General features: G+C 49.1%; 1 protein-coding gene across 2 annotated transcripts in view; it reads left to right on the forward strand.

Annotated features, from left to right (window-relative positions):
* The window catches only part of SPECC1L (sperm antigen with calponin homology and coiled-coil domains 1 like), a 69,395-nt gene extending 54,308 nt beyond the window's left edge, over positions 1-15,087 (forward strand). For both annotated transcript variants that reach the window (XM_066609625.1, XM_066609622.1), the window contains exons 13-16: positions 229-331; positions 9,685-9,801; positions 10,730-10,789; positions 12,397-15,087. In XM_066609625.1, coding sequence (XP_066465722.1) covers positions 229-331; positions 9,685-9,801; positions 10,730-10,789; positions 12,397-12,486 — 370 coding nt within the window. In that variant the 3' untranslated portion in view covers positions 12,487-15,087. The remainder of the gene's footprint in view (positions 1-228; positions 332-9,684; positions 9,802-10,729; positions 10,790-12,396) is intronic.
* Positions 15,088-17,070: the final 1,983 nt, after the last annotated feature.

Below are 17,070 nucleotides of genomic sequence, written 5' to 3' on the forward strand. Positions count from 1 at the left end.
AGTCCCAGTCAGGTGATGGAGCGATCTGTGGCAGGGGGGGGGGCTGAGAAACAGGCATTGTTGCCTGCGGAGAATTGGCTCTGGCAACTGGTGGTTTTCATGCAGCACAACTTTGTTTTGCAGGAAGGAGAAGGCTGAAGGGGCCTCTCTTACTCAAAAAGAAATCGGCAACATCTTGGAGCATTTGAATGATGTGGTTGAGCTCTAAGCACTTTTCTTTACTTGCAGAGAGGAAAGGAAAGACCCCTTGTCTGCTCTGGCCAGAGAGTACGGCGGCTCCAAGAGAAATGCGCTGCTGAAGTGGTGTCAGAAGAAAACGGAAGGCTATCAGGTACCTGCTGCTTGTTCTCTACAGAGCACAGATGCCAGAGCTCCTGCCAGGAGATCGGCGGCTTCACAGCTCACTGCATAGATCATGAACAAACTGGTGTGTGCTGTCTCTGCAGGAACACACACTCTGCAAGCCTCAAGTATTATTCATGGTTACTCAGTCACTTAACACAATATAAATGTGTTTTCCCATTCAGCAGTTTTGCCTCCCACTGAAGCAGGCTAAGGCTTCTGGCGTCTGCCTTATGCATAAGGAATTCCCAAAACACAATTGGTCAGTAATCAGGGAGGATCACTCTAGAGGGGAACTCGGAGTGCCAGTACAGCAGGGATGGGAACTCAAGGTGGGTGACTCGAGTCTGAGTCAAGACAACCAGCAGTTTCGCTGACTCGTGTGCACTCAAGTCATGTGCGTGGAAGACTCGGCAAAATGCTCATGTCAGAGGCTCCTGACTCACCCTCACTCAGTCCCTGCATTTGCAGACTCGAGTCTGCCTGTGTCTGGGTGTGCTTGCTTACTGTTTTTGCAGCATGAAAAATCTTGTGGGGCCTTCATTCATACTGGGCAAGCAACAGGGAAGTTCCAGCCAGGAGGCAGGGAAGCGTTAATGTTTTCCTTTTGCATTGGGCAGGAGCAGGCTCTTACGCCCTTCTCTAAAGGCACTGGTGATCCTTGCACAATGGATGAGCAGTCTGGTTTTTTCCTTTGGTTGAGGGAGGGCAGGAGGAAGAGTCCAAGGGGGTTCTTGCCTTGGAATTGGCTGGAGAAGCCCAGGGAAAAAGAAGGTGGGAGAGGGGGAGGTTTGTAGAAATCACGCTTTCCAGTCGCATGATTGCTGTGAGCTCTGTTGTTACTTGGGGGGAAGAAGCCCCATTGAATGACTGGCTGCAGTGGGACTACTTCTGAGTACAACTGCCAAGAATTGGGTTGTCCTGGTAAGCTTCGCAGCTGCTGTGTGTGACCCTCCTCCCTCTTGCTGCTTCTGTCCCCGCTCTCACAGTCCGTTCCACACCATCCTGCCCTGTTTGACAGATGGGATGGGGAACACGCGCACAAAACCTGGCAGCAGCTCTATTCTTCCTGCACCCAACACACGTGTCACAAAGACTCATGACTCAAGTCTTTTCGAGTTGCAAAAATGCTCCAGGTGACTCGGAAAGTGCCCCCATTCTTGAGTCGAGTTATGAGGGGGGGGGCAGAGATTTGTGACTTGACTCAAGGCAAGCCATGCTGGATTTGCCTATCCCTCAGTACAGTGGGCCCTCCTGATCCGTGGAGGCCAAACCCACGCTGCAGAGGGTCTCCAAAGACCTCCCAGATGCAATCGGAAGGCACTTCTGGTTTGCTGAGGCCTCCCTACAATTCTGAACACCTCCTGGACACAACCAGAAGTTGCCAGCGCAAACCAGAAGTGGTTTTCACGAAGACTGGGAGTCCAGAAGGCTTATGAGGAGTTCCCTACCCATGTGTGGATTTCATTATCTGCAGGTTTCAGTATTTGCATGGGGTCCTGGGATGGATCTCCCACGGATACCGGGGCTCACTGTAATTGAGTGTCCGCAAGGAAGATGGTGATGGTGTTTTTGCTGCTGCCTTTCTGCGTTGTGAGGCTGGTAAACCTGCCCAAAAGTACCTTGCAGGCTTGGCGCTTCCTTGCTGGCTAGCAGTGTTTGAAAAGCAGACCTCTGTGAACTCTGTGATTTAGTCAACTTCTATCAAAAGCCTTGGTAACCTCCAACGTGAACTCTGGGCTCTTAATCTTTTTTTGCTTTGTCAGTGGCTTGAGGCTCACAATGCAGGAGGAAGCTGGAAGAGCACGTAACAGGATAGGGGGCCATTAATAGGAAGGCTGTACAATGGGGAGGCTTGCCGTGCATAGGCCGAGAGAGCCCCCCCGCTTCCTTGGCGTCTCTGCCGTCCTCAAACGGTGCTGTATCTGAATGCCAGTCCAGCATTGTGAGGAGGCCTGCCGCTTCCCTGCTCGCTTCTGAAGGCAGGATGCTGGATTTTTCTGAATAAACCCATAAAGATCTTGGAACAGGAAAGCATCTGATGTGTCTTATCAGGGTGCTGGAGGCATCTGACCATATCCTTCCTTTGTCACAGGAGAGTGCTTTAAACCAGTGTTGTTCAACCTTAGGGTCATGACCCCAGTGGGCCCACGAAGCCTCAGTTGTGGGGTTACAGGAATGAATTCAGTTGAAGACCACTGGACTAGAGCCCTGTCAGGGAAAGGGGGATGCATCTGGAGTACCCATCCAGGGACCAAGAGATGGTGTCCCAGTCCTGCTCAGGTTCTTGGCAGTTGTGCTAAAATGGCTTTTGCGAGCGCAGGTCTTCATAGTAACTTTTTCAGCTCTCTCTGATAAGAATATTTGGTTACCATGAACAGTGCTGGAAGGATGTAAAGGGGCGAGGGTGAACAGGTAGGGTCCTGGGAGAGGGGGTGGAATTGGCAGTTGGTCCCTAGTCTCATCCTTTTTTTTATTTGGCTCGTGGCATGAATAATTTGAAGACCATTGCTTTAAACTTCCTGTATCAGGTTGTTGCCCCATCACAACTGTCCCCCTGCTCACATTGACTGACTGCCTGTTACCGATTTTCCTGGATCTCTACAGCAGTGGAAGGGAAAAGGCAGTTGGTGTGCTTCCAGTACGGCAGCCATTGTGTGCAGGACCATGTCACGCTCTTGGGTGGGCCATGCTGCTCTGCGCGATACCATGTCATGCTGTCATGTGGGCCAAGTGAGCCTGTTCTGACAGGGGGCACAGAGTCCTCGTTAGGGGGCTGGTTTGACTTTTCAGAGGGTAATGCTTTTCCTCGAATGTACTGTTTCACTTGTGGGGAGCAGCATTTTTGATTCCCCCCCCCCCGATTTCTAAACGTAAAAAACCTAGCATGTTAGGCAGAATCCTACCCTCCTCCCTCCTGAAGCTGCTTTTCTACCTGCAGGGAGTGCTTCTTTTGAAGGGAGCATTCAGATGACCATCCAAGAACAACCTTGTTGCTTAATTTTAATTCTGCTGAATGTGTTGAGTGGCTCTTAGAGTCTGGGAAGAGGGTGTTCTGTTTAGAGTTGCACTCATCATTTTAGCTTCTTGCACAGTTCTGCAGTTCCTGCATATGGGTGTTGCTTTTGTGCTGATGTGACGCTCCTGAGGAGTGTGAGACAGCTTGAGTTTCTGTTGCATCATCTCAGGTGATGGACTAGGAGTTCTCCAGTAAATGTAGCAGCTGCTTTTTTACCTAACAGTCTGTATAGCAGTGTTTCTCAGATTGTGCTGGTAGGAGCCCTGAGACCCCTACAGGGGCTCCATGAGCACACCATAAGTGGCTGCCTCCTGCCCAGTTTGCTCATCCCTCCCACCTCCCCTTTTCATGGCTCTTATTCCCCTTTGGTATTGGCTCGTTACTATTCCGCATTGGGTGCTGTGCCTCTCCATGCATGTGCTGGCATTCCAGAGCTCCCCGAGACTTTGGGCATGCTGGCAGGCCTCCCTGAGACTCGCTTTAGGGGAGTGTAAAGGGCTCTTGGAGACCAAAACACTACTGTAGAGCAACTTGCAGTAGAACAGTTTGGAGGAGAGCGAGGTGGGTGAAATGCGTGAGCGCATTGTCTCTGTGTAGTGAATTTGCTGTGTGACTTCCTCTCTCAGCATCTACAGTCTTCTTAGTAGAACAGGTATGTCCCACCTTTCCATCAGAAGACTTTTTGGGCATGTAATGTTGTCAGTTTAAAAACAACCAATTTAAATCATAATGAGACCACCCACGCATGAGCAAAAACTGAAGAGCCAGCAGGTCAGATGGAGTCATCAGTTGGTCAGAATTTCTGTTAGAACTGGGTGATGTTCTTCAGTATATGCATAACATGGAAGGCCAGAAAATGCTGAAGAGAGGCACTGTGCCCAGATAACGGTACTGTCTGGCAGTAATTCTCCTGTACAGGCCCATTCATTTCACTGGGGCATGTGCAAGAGAACCGTCCTGTCCCGTCCCTGCCTTAGATGGTGCCTGTTGTGGTGATGGAAGCACAGAAAGTGTACCAGTCTCAGCATGCAGCCTTGAATTGCATCTGCTTGTGGAGAAGCTCTATCATAACTCTTCCATTCTCACTACAAGTCCAGGAGAGCCGAAGGCCTGGAGGTGGCTCATTGCATAGCACATGGCCAAGAAGTGCTAAAGTAATGCATTTCTGATAATCTGCTATGTGGTCTGCAGTCATCTTTAGGCCTCTTCACACGCTGCTTGCCAGGAGGGACATAAGAACATAGAGAGCCCTGCTTGATCAGGCTAAAGACCCACCTAGTCCAGCTTCTTGTATCTCACAGTGGCCCACATGATGCCTCTGGGAGCACACAGGACAACAAGATGCCTGCATTCTGAGGTAGCCTACTTCTAAAACCAGGAGGTTGCAAATACCCATCGTGGCTTGTACCATAATATACATGGTGTGGACTTTTCCTCCATCAATCTGTCCCATCCCCTTTGAAAGATACTCTTCCAATGCTCAATTTCAGGGGATGTCCCTTGGTCCTGGTGCCGTGTGAGAGCGAAAAGAACATCCCTGGATCCAACTGTCTGCTTCCTGCATAATTTTGTACATCTCAGTCATATTCCCTCTTGAACCCAGCGTGGGTCCTAACCTGCATTCCCTCAAAAGGGTCCACGCTGGCTGTGGTTGTGCACTGCTCAGCAGCATTTCCAAATGCTTGGTGGTGATGTTTTGCATCTTCACTGGACTTCTGAGCTGCACAGCCACGCAGCTCGCCAGGAACAGTGGGACCAGTGAGTGTCTTGACCTATGGAGTGGTGGGTGCTGCCCGGTGCCTCTCTGGACGCCTCTCAAAATAGCAGAAAGGGCACGTGCTGCAGCCAGTCTCTTCCTTCCAGTGCATGACCTGCTAGTAGGATTTACTACAAAGAAGTCATCCTTTTCCTTGACTGTTACAATGGAAGCAGCCAGACATTTCCTGTCTGAAACAATTTCTTTCTAATGCTAAACATAGTAACAGGCGCTCAGCTTTCCCAGAGTCTTCGTGTGCAACATTATGAGCGAATGCAGTAAGTCTTACAATTGCCGAAGAAATAAAAGAGGCTGAAATTGGTCTGTCTCTAGTCCACAGGTCATGCTCTTCTTCACTCCACAAGGCAGCATTTTTAAGGACCTGCTCCGAGCAGCATTGTGTGTTTCTTTTCACGATGCATCTCATTATCTCTCATCTGTAGGGAAACGCCCATCGCAGGCCTGCTGTCTATCAAAACCACCTCCAAATGTAGCGCCATCCATCACTTCAGTTGTCCTGTGGCACCAGAGGTGAGGGGAAAGGCACACGGGTCTCTCCAGCAGGCCAGAAGAGTTAGACCATTGGGTAATTGCAGATCTGATACTGACAAGGCACTGTCTTAAACAAGGGCTCTTCATGCGAAGGGGCACATGCATCCCAAGCATTGTATTGCTCTAGAGCAGGATTGGCAGCCTCTAATAACTCTAGAGGTTAAAGCCGGGGCCTTTGAGTTTGAGGGAAGGTGGCCGTAATAGATATCTGAATACGTTTCCCTTTCAGAACCTTCTGCTTGGGGCGCAACCTAAAGGGGAAGACAAAATGACACATTTCAGGAACTGTGAAGTGTGCCCCTGACTTCACTCAAAGAGTATTCAGGATGTTCATCAGAGATCATCCCAGTCTCAGCTCTTGGATTAGTCACTGACATAACACTTCCCGTCGCAAAGGTTGCAATATAATGGGATTAATTTGGCCAAACTTGATGTGTGAGGCAGAAGGTGTGTCTGAGAATAGAAGAGCAGGATGAAATGTAGTGGTCTGTGGACAGAGGAACAGCTGATCAGCATTATCTTCACTTTAAATATCTCCCCTTCTGCACCCATAAGGCTGCGCTGCTCTTGCATCACATTTGTTGCTTTGCAATTCCAGCTTGTTGAGTGCTACGACCCGCAAAGTTCATAGAATCTTAGAGTTGGAAGGGGCCTAATATCATCTAGCCCAACCCCTGCCTGTAGCAAGAAATCCTCCTAGAGCATCTCTAGTTCTTTTATAATTTTCCTTTTGTCATTTTCAAGTTGTGTGTCATCCCACATGTCGCGGCAGATGTTTTAAAGCTTTGAACATTATAACTTGTAGAAATTTTATAACTTGTAGCACTTTAATTTTGTCTCATTGTGGCTTTGTTTTTTACTTGGTCCCCTTGGACTTGAACTCCCCTGAGACACAGAGGAGACCGTCCACACTCAAAGAGGACTGAAGAGATGTTTGTGGAGAGTCCAAACCATGAACCACCAGCTTGTGCAGCCATTGCCTATGGATCTGGCCATCGTTCCCATTGCAATAAGACTACATTTCCCAGCACTCAGTCCCCAGTGTTAGTTTTTGGTGGAATGTCATCGTTTTCCCCATTGGCACTTCCCTTAACAGGGGAAGGGATTTGACTCTGCAGGGATTTGACTCTTTCTGATGCTATTCTTGGGTGGTTCAAAATAAAGAGCAGTGGGAGCAGGGATGCTAGACTGTGAGGGGAGGGAGGAACAGCAGGCGTGGGTCTTACGGATCCCATTGCTGGCAAATAAAGGTGGCCATCCTGCTGCTGTCTCTGTGAGGGGAAACACAATATCCTACAAAGCCCAAAGTTTCCCGAACAAAATGGATATTTTTATATGTACCAAAATTGCTTTGCTGACACATGCAAGTTTTCAACTGGGAATAAAAACCACTTAGCGGCTGATCGCTAGGAAGCCTCCTGGCAAAATGTTAGCGACCTCATGCTCTCCTGTTTGAGCATCACTCAGTGGTAGATAAGACCTGAGCACTTAGTCACAGATGACTGGGCAAATTGAGCAAACACGGGGGGTGGGCTGGGAGATGTTTGCAGTGGCTCAGCATTCCTGCCATGTGCAGGAGATGGTGCTGAAATCCTCGCAGAGATGCTTGCCGAAATAGCTGTTGCCTTGAGCGGAGCCTCATCTGAATTGTGCTCACCATCCAGTAAATGTTTGCAGGTGACGTTAGCTGATGGGCATGTCCTACTTGGATGGTAAAGACCATGTAAAAATGAGGCCCTCAATGATTATGTGCCCTGCGAGGTGAGCCCGCCAGTGCAGTGGTGTTGGCAGAATGGGTCTCAAAGAGAGCTGTTCGCATGTTACACAGATGTATCCTGGCATGATTACTGTTAGGCTGTGCCAGGGCAAAGTTTAGGCACACGTTTCACTTGGTGCAGGTGCAGTCTGTGTGTACCTGGGTTATTACAGGTGGAGTGTCCCTAATCCATACTGCATGGGATGGGAAGGTGTCTGGGTTTGGGAATAATTTCATGAATATAATGAGAGATGCTTCCTCTTTTCACTGCCACCCATAAGGTTGCCTGCTGGCCTTTTGACACTGGTTAAGAAATGTCTGTACAGGTACACAGCACAGAGCGAGAACAGAACTTACAGCCTGTACCTGCACGATACATGAGAATGAGCACAAGACCTTCTACTATCCACACAACAAAAAACAAATCTTGTCCAAGACAAAAATGTCCAGGTATTGGAACAGTTGGATTTTGGATGTCTGGATAAGGGGACAGACTACCTGTAGCCCATAAAAATGAGCCCAGGCAAAGTCAGTCCCAGATCCGGTGCCTGGGGACAGTGTAAACTGTGAGCACCCCTCCTGCGTCACAGCTGGTGCAGGGAGATACACCGTCACAAGTGAACCGCAGGAGTGAATAGTGCCTGCATTTGCTGTTTAGCATCTCTTCTGTAAACACTGTAACTTGGAAAGTGTCTTAGGAGTTCTTAATCATCTCTGAGCACCTTTTGAAAGCGTCTCTTGCAGTGCCACATCTGTTTGTTGCAGTACCTTGCTTGCGCTCAGTGGGGCTGTTTGGGATCCTTTGTCTGGAAGTGTTGGCTAAGGAAGCTGAGGATGTGTGAAATGATTCCCATAGAACTCATGAGGTGAAAGCAAAGGCATTTCCTCTTGGAGGGGTGGGGGCAGTTTTCTTTTGTCCTATAAATGTGGGGCACTATCTGGCATGTTTGCATCAGGGCTTCTTTAGATCCCAAGATTTCTCACAAAGGTGAGAGGAAGGATGCCATCCTCTTGCCCCCTCCCTCACCAGTTTCACTTTCTCGGACTGGGATGGGAACAGAGTGGCACAGCCAGTTATTTTTCCTCCCAAGTTGACTCCTGCAAGATTAAACGATAGCTTCTAGTTTGCTGCTCTTGGTGTATTACTGGATGGATCAGTGGGCCAGGACTGCAAAACACCTTACACCTCCTCACTGCTTGCATCTGGAGGCTTTCTGAGGGCCAGAGAGGCTGCGTGCAGCTTCTCCAACCCTCAGAAGGCCTTAAACATCATTTCTGGTTTTTCAGAGAAAACCAGAAGGCCCTCCAGAGGCTTTAGAAGACCTTTTGAGGGTCAGAGGGACTGCATACAGCCTCTCCAGCCCTCAGAACACCTTTGGACGGAGAGGCAGCTGGCACAGGTGGCCCTCAGGGTGTCACAGGAGCACTTTGCACCCATGGACACCCCCCCCCACGGTATGCCATTCGGATGGATTTTATTTTCTCTTTGAGATGTTTACTATAAAGAAAGGGCAGAAGCAAGTCATGCTGAAAGCAGGGCAAACAGGAAAATGAGACATTGGGTCATATACAGTGCAACATGCTCCTTTGTGGCAGCTACCTGCATTTCTAGTTAGTTGCAGGTCGCCTTGACCCTTTTTCCTGGTAAGGGAAGCCCTCTAAGTTTAACTTACTGTGTGTATTGCCTGAAGGGTGTTTCTAGAAAAGCAGCAAGTGCTTGAGCATGAAGTAGCCCTGTCTCTTACCTGGCTCAGTCCTCAGAAGTAGCCGTGCTCCCCTGATACTCAGAAAGCACACTTATGGCAGTTTCCACAACCAAAAAAGCAAAGGGGTCTTGTCTCTAGCAAAACAGAACCAGCTGGTACCACTGTGTGGCCCAGTCCGAGAGGAAGGTTCAGCCTGGAAACTGGAGTGTGGCCACCCCGTGTTCAGTGCCAGCTGGAAGCTTTGCACTCAGAGTAGGGATGGGGCAGGCTGCAGGGCAAATGGGTGAGCCCAGGGGGGTCTGAAGCAAGTTCCAACAGCGCTGTATGCTGCACTTGAAGCATTCCAACTTTTTTGTCCTGGGCCTTTTCCTTCCTCCCCAGGGGAAGCCGTTGTGCTGAGTCTCCTGACGCTTTTCTCCATCTTGGTTTGCCTCAAAGATCACTCAGCTTTCTTACGGGAAGAAAAATCCAATTGGGACGAGAACAGATGGGGCATGTAAAATGTCATGTTCTCACTGTTCTTGCCTGATATGTATGTCTCTTTCCCTCACAGAACATTGACATCACGAACTTCAGCAGCAGTTGGAACGATGGCCTGGCTTTCTGTGCAGTCCTCCATACTTACCTTCCAGCCCACATTCCCTATCAAGAGCTGAACAGTCAGGACAAGGTACTGTGTGAAATTGAGTTGGGCGTAAAGCTGCAGCAGTGGCTGTTCTCCTGAGCACCGAGTCTCTTTCTCTGGTCTTTTCGTGTGTTGAGCCACACATTTGCCACTCTCTTTTTGCAGCCAAATGCAGTTTCCAGCGATAGGCTCCCCTTCCTCACTCTGAATCCTCTGGCTATATATTTAATTGGGGGTTTCCCAAACACCTGACCTTTGCGACCCACTGCATCATCCACAATGGATTTGGAGCATGCCAAGCCAAGGAGGCTGCAACATAAAATGGCGGACAACCCAGAAGTCACATCCGGGTCATGCGCGTGCTGCCTCCCCGCATCATTTTCCATATTGCACCGCATTTCCGAAACTCGATCACAGACACAAAATCGTCTCCCTCATTGCCCTGTGCCCCTTGCTCCCCTCGTTCTGAGGCTGGGAAATCGGACTTGGTCTTTGCTGTGTTCCATCTTCGCTCCCTGCAGCCCCGTTCCCTTCTGTGGCTCTGATTCCTCTGGCTCCAAACATTCTCTCTTTTCTGTGCATTACAAGAATCTCTCAGTGCACAGAAACGTGAGGCACAGCTTGGGGATGTGTAAAAATGTTACTCATTTTCCGTGGAATTTCTGTTGGCAAAAAGACATTCTTTGCAAAAAGTGAATTGGACATGAAAGGCATTAACTTATGGTATGTGTGTGTGTATGGGGGGGTACATCCATTGACTGGGTGTGCATATGTGCTTGGGTGACAATTTGGAATAAGTACTGAAAGGAGATGGGTGTAGAATGGCTTTGAAAGCGTGACATCTTTTCAGGACAAGTCCCTACAGCGGCACCAGCATTTTTTTTTTTATATGTAAATACAGCATATGTAGTATTTTTCCAAAATACAGCAGCATATTTCTTCAAAATCTTCATGACTTAACTGTGTTTTTCAGAGAAGAAATTTCACTCTGGCTTTCCAGGCAGCGGAAAGCGTCGGCATCAAATCCACGCTGGTAAGTGCCCGGGGCAGTCTGTCCAAATGTCTGTGTGAAGTTAGAGAACAGAAACACTGTCAAGCTTTCATGCTGAAATCCAGGAAGGCTCCTTGAGACTCCCCTTTGCTACTTGCTATTCAGGCTCTTCCCCATTTCTGGGCTATATGGGTTGTTCTCTCAATTAAGCCAGGCACTATCAGTGTGTAGGATGGAAGAAGCCACTTTCAGTGGAGTCAGTCCCTAAATTTAACCCCCGGGGCTCAGAAAGGAGCAGGGTGGCCAAGTTGGCAGGTGAGTTCAGACAGGGACAAGCAGCCTGGGAAAAGATCAGTCCCTTCCTGTAACCCTCAGGAGCTGTTGTCGGTCAGTGCAGGGAATCCCAACCAGAATTGCTAGGCTAGGCAGCCAGAGATTGGCATCTGCTTTTAATGCTCCTGTTCAGACAAGAGAAAAGGTAGCTGCCTCCTCTTCCCCTAGCTTTTCCCATTCCCCTGCTGACAGCTATTGGAAATAACGCCCTGGCAGTGAGTCACAGATCAGGGAGGGAGGAAGCCGAGAAAGGGCAGGGTGGTCTGCAGCAACGATCCAGGATTTCAGGCAGAGACAGGACTTTATCTGAGCTGTCTGGTGGTGCTGCCAGGATCTGGATTGGAAGGACATCTGCAGACAAGGCAGGGGTGACCGGCCCTATCCCCAAGTGGCTGAATGCTGCCTGCTTGTCTTGCAAGCTTGTCACTGTCTTCACCACTGTGTGCTCACCACAGAGGCCAGGCCTCTAGTCTCCTGTTGCGCTAAAACGTATTCCTTAACATCGGACCCTTTTGGAGCCAGGGGTGCAGACAAGGCAAATCTGTAAAAACAAATGGAAAAATATTGTGTTCCTGGCTCACTGGCGGGGCCTCTGCCCACTATTGTGTGAGTGTTCACAATGGGTTTGCTTCTGTGGTTAAAACTGGGAGAAGGTGGGGTGCCGCCCCAATGTTGACACAGGTTGACCTGGTATGAGATTGTCCTTGATCCAGAGGACTGTGTGCGGTGGTCAGGCACAGCTGTGGTTTGTGTCTCTCTTGCAAGGAGGGGGCGAAAGCTGAACACAGCTTGTCCATACCAGCCATTCACAGATGCGCGTTGTTATTGATTAATGCAATCTGCTCCTGAGCGCCGGGGTGGGAGTGGGCAGGAAGTCAGGCTCTTGTAACTCTGATTCTCCACTCCTCTTAGCAGCTGTCCAGCAGTATGCCTGGTCATGCGCTTTCTTGCGCTCTCATCAGTCAGTGCTGTTAGCCACTGTTGGAGCACATCGCGAGCCAGAGACGGTCCCAGAAACACAGCGTAACAACCACCAGTACGAGTCCCTTAAGGTCCAAATATTGCAAAAGTGTGACAACTCAGGACAGGCAGGCGTAAGCTGTGTGTGTGTGTGAGAAACTGCAGCTCCCAAACATGCCTCACTCCCCTTTCCCTGCAGGGCAAGGCAGGCCAGGCCATCTTTGGCTGTGCCACAGTCTTCTTCACAGCCAGCTGGAAGCCTGGTGGTTTAGCTGAGTGGCAGGTGCTTCCTTGGGTCTGCTGCAAGGTGGGTCCCCTTCTCTCACTGAGGCCTCTTGTCCTGTTTCCCCTTGCAGGACATCAACGAGATGGTCCGAACCGAGCGTCCTGACTGGCAGAATGTCATGCTCTACGTCACAGCAATTTACAAGTACTTTGAAACCTGAGATCAGGACAGGAAAAGAGACCGCGAGGGAGGAGGCGAACACACAGGTGGGCACAATAACCGCGGCTCGCCTCTTCTGTGTCCTCCGACCTCCGATGGAACTCTTTTAACAGACCCTCCTTCTGAGTGGCTTGGGTGAGCAAGATTTTTGTCATGCAGTGCTTGGGCAAACCCAGATGCCTGGACTAACTGGCTTGAAATATTCACCTGAGAAGCCTGAGCCTTGTCTGACCAAGTGTCCTGAAACCTATTCTTGGAGAAGATGGTGATTCTGTTGGGAAAGACAGGACTGAAGAAACCACAGGGTTTGTGTGACTGCATGAACAACAGACAATAAGAAGGAAATCTGCCAGCCTGCAGGGCCAGGACCTTTCTTCAAGTTCCTGAAATATTCCCCAAGTTTTGATGAATAATCCACTTGTGGTACCCCAGCACAGGACCCCCAAATACAGGAAAAGCTCATGATCGTAACCTAGTTATTGCCTTATGATAGATCTGCCTCCACCAAGTGCACAGTTGTTATAGGAAGTACAAGGTTTTTCTTCCTCCGACTGAAGGTGCTGTGTCATAGCTGTGCCCGCTAGACAGACAGACAAGCAAAGCCCCCTGTTCGGCATAAGGGTCTGTGTCTTAAGCCTACCTCTGTTTCACTGTAATACGGCTCCTGACTTTGTTACTGGATGACGTCCAGCATAGCACAGGCGATATCCAGCTTCCAGGAAATCGCCATATAGTAGATGAGTTGATATTTTGTACATGTTTTGTGCTTCCAGAAGAGTTTTCTTTGGCTTTCCCGGCATGCTTGGCCAACCGTGCTCTTTCCTTTGCAGGCGCTCAGACAAGGCATCGCCCGATGTGGAAAGGGTGGGAAAGATTGTTTTGATCATTGGGTAGGGTAAGCTCCTATTCAGAAACATTTGGCAGGTAGCAATAAATAGTTCCTACGCACCCCTGCAGCCTGGAAGCTGTGCCATGTCTCTTGAGCCGCTGGCTGCTGCGAGCTTCTTTGAACGGAGCTTCCTTTGCAGCCCTTGTTGAAACGAACAGGGTTTGCACAGACTACAGCGCCAGGTTTCCCATAATCTCAGTTTACGATGTGTTGAGGATGAAGGTTGCTGAAGAAAATGCAGAACTCTGCGTGCTTGACTTGTGGAGTTGAATCCACCAAGCCTGATGCTCCAGGTGGAAATGCTTTTCAAGCAAAGTGCCTTACCTGGCCCTGGGCTAAAAGAAGCTGCAGCTTGAGGGCACCGCACAGAAAAACCTGACAGCTCCAAAGGGATCTGGCTGTAGCGGGAAGAGCTGGGAAGGCTGCTGTGACTCTGCGTCAAGGCAGCCTGGATGGGAAACGGCTCAGCCACTGCTGGGGGACGTACATGTGTGTGTTCCTCCTCCTAATTCTATTGTGCTCCATAAATGTGTTTTGTTTATGAGTTGGAGAGTTTTTCACTTAACAGCCCAGCTAAGTACTAACGGTGCTTTGCCGTTCCTTTTGTGTGCCTGAAAAAGTGACACCTTGGAGCATCATAGGTGTGTGTGTGTGTGTCTGCACTCTCAAGAATGTAGCCCGGTACCAAGCCTGGCCTTGAGGGTCCAGCAGCCCAGACCCAGGTGCCAAACCATATCTCAAGGCAGGTCAGAATAAGCTCTGAAAAGTGCAGCCAGGATCTCTTTGGCAGAGCCTCTACTGCCTGTCAGTGTGTTTTGCAGTGCCTGGAATATTGCGGGACTTGCATGTGACTTGTAAATACGGCTGGTACTTTCTTCAAATGATGAGGCTGCCATGAAGGATCTGAAAGACTTCAGGCTGTGAGTGAGAAGGAAAAGATGGAAATAAATGTGCTTTTCTCAAGCTTTCCCTCTGCTTACTGAGCCCTGATATGACACTAAAACAAGCTCATCTTTGCTGGTTTATGGTCTCCGGCTGTTTTGTTACAAAGAAGGCTGCCTCAGTCTCTTGCCCATGAACCGTGAGGGTGTTTCTGCTCTGCGGTGGTGCCCCACTTTATTTATTGCATTGTAACTGAAGAATTGTCTCTTTGCAGGCAGCACCCGTCTGTCCAAACCCTACACCGACATCTTTTTGCAGACTGAGCTTTAGCAGGCAGTGCTGAGTCAAGTCTTGAGCAGGCTGTTCCTGTGTGTGAACTTGTGCTGTCCAGCCCAGTGAAGCACAGGGCACTGCTGAAGGGGAGAGCTCCGCTTGTGCAGGAAGCACAGGGGAGTTATGGGTGGCTTCCTTGCAAGGATTCTCTAGATCTTTTTATGGTGAAAGCTGAACTGCAGAGAGAGCCTGCCACAGAAACAGGCTATTTCACTGTTACTTAGAAGCACTCAAAGGGATGAGGAAAAATGGGGGAAATCCTCCTGCTCAAGAAGAGCAGATGGGCTCCAGGAAATTTTTTTTGCTCTTGGTTAGATAATTAGCCACATAACCATCTTGAGAAGGTATTATTCAATTACTTATTCACCTTTTAAAAGACCAGTTAAGTTCCATGTTGCTGTAAACAGTGTTCTTGCTATTTTTTCAGTTTGTTCTATTAAATATTTTTGAATATACAAAATAAAGACCAAACACTGTTTGGGGGTGTGTATGTCTGAACTGCATTTCTGAGGTTCCTTTTGACTCCTTACTCTGCTTGGTGGAGGGCTTTGCAATTCTCCCAGTCCTCAACCCAAAGACTTCACATTGTGGGTGATAAGTGAGTGTCTATGGAGAGCAGGTGGTATCAGGCGTTCCAGTTCTATTAATTTTGTTCAGTTTGTTGAACAAACAGTTTGTTTAATCATGCCTCGGGGTGAAAGACTTTCCGGTCAGTGCTGTGTTCATCTCAAGTGGCTCTAGGATTGTGTCTCATCTGCATAAGGCTTGTGGCTCTTGGCCCTTAGTGGAAACCTCCTTTCCTTGCTTCCTGCAATGTAATAAAGATCTAAATAACTACTTCCTCTTGTCGCCATTGAGTTTAGCGACCTTAATTCTTCTGGGCATGACCATACCCTTCCAAGGTCCCCTCTTTTCTGGAGTGGTCAGCCTTCATCAGGCAGTACTAGACTGAACACCTTCAGCTCTGGCAATGTTTGAGGGAAGGGTTTTCCAACAAGTAGCGCCTGTCACAGTATACAGCCTAGAATTCCTTCAACGTGCACGGGAAGAGGTTCCAGTTGGCACAGGATGTCGTCCTCCCCATAACCAGAATGAACTCGTGTTACGTGTGACATGTTCCTCCCCTCTGCTGGGCTGTACTCTTTGACCCACTTTCCATCATGTTCATTCTTGAGCCTTGTCCTCGGACCTGAGTAGTTCTCCCTCTCATTCCAAATTTGGGGGTATATGTGCCTCGTTGTTTAATAACTCCCCAAGATCTACTTGTACCTAAGGCAGTATGTTATATCAGGGGTGTCCAGAGTTTTTGGCAGGAGGGCCACAACTCTCTGACATTGTTAGGGGCCAGGGAAAAAAATAATTAATTTACATTTAAAATTTGAATAAATTTACATGTTTACATAAATGAATATATTAAAGATGAATGAATGAATGAAGGTCTTGCAATCGCTCATGGCCTGTTGCACAAAGCAAAGCCGGCCTTTCCTTTGCTGCCACTGCTGCATCGCAGACATGAAACAGCAAGCAGTGTAGGAAGCCCTCGTCCCACAGCTCATGCGAGAGGCCAAACAGTTGCGCTCACACTGAGAGCAGTTGCATCCGGCCAGTGTGGGCTCCAACAAACCTCCAGAGGGCCAGAGGCTCATTGGAGACTGGGGGCTCCCTGAGGGCCGCATTGAGAGGCCTCGAGGGCCACAAGTGGCCCCAGGGCCAGGGGTTTGGGCACCCCTGTTTTACATGCTAGATCTCTCCTGATCTCATGCCAGCTGCTGCCTCTGACATTCCTTGGCTTTCAGAGGAGCAGAGTAGGAGAGTGGTAGGCTAGGGGACATCAGAAACTTACCTCCACACTTCTGTTTCATTCCCTTTTTCATATCCAGGCTGCATGTGGTCCTAGCCACCATCAGTGCATGCCTGCCTGCCTGGACACCTCTGTCAGCCTAATGTGGCTCTGCCCCTCCTGGCTCCTTATGACCCACAGTGACAAATGTCCCCAGTTATATTGTTGGGGAAAATGTGGCTTCCACCTACAGGCACCCAGCTGCGAACAGAAGCTACAGAGCAAGTGTGTACTCACTATTGTGCAATAAGACAAATGTGGGCAGACTCCTCTTGAACCAGAGGCACATCCTACCCTCCAAGAGGCACAATCAAACTGAAATGGGAACATTCCTCATCCTTTTATCCCAGTGGTCTTCAATCTTTTTCATGCCACAGCCTACTAAATAAAGTATGAGATGGGGGACCCACTGTCAATCTCCCCCCCCCATCTGCCCATTCTGCCCCATAACACCAGTACTGTTCATTGTATCCAAATATTTGTATTGGAGCAGAAAAAATTACCCTGAATCCTGACACTGGCAAAAGTTATTTTAGCACAATTGCTAAGAGCCTGAGCAGCACTAGGACACCATCCCCTGATACACGAAGGGGCACACCAGATGCCTCCCGCTTTACCTGGTGGTGCTGTAGTCCAGCCAT

The sequence above is a fragment of the Tiliqua scincoides genome, chromosome 14 (assembly GCF_035046505.1).
Source record: "Tiliqua scincoides isolate rTilSci1 chromosome 14, rTilSci1.hap2, whole genome shotgun sequence".
Lineage (NCBI taxonomy): Eukaryota > Metazoa > Chordata > Lepidosauria > Squamata > Scincidae > Tiliqua > Tiliqua scincoides.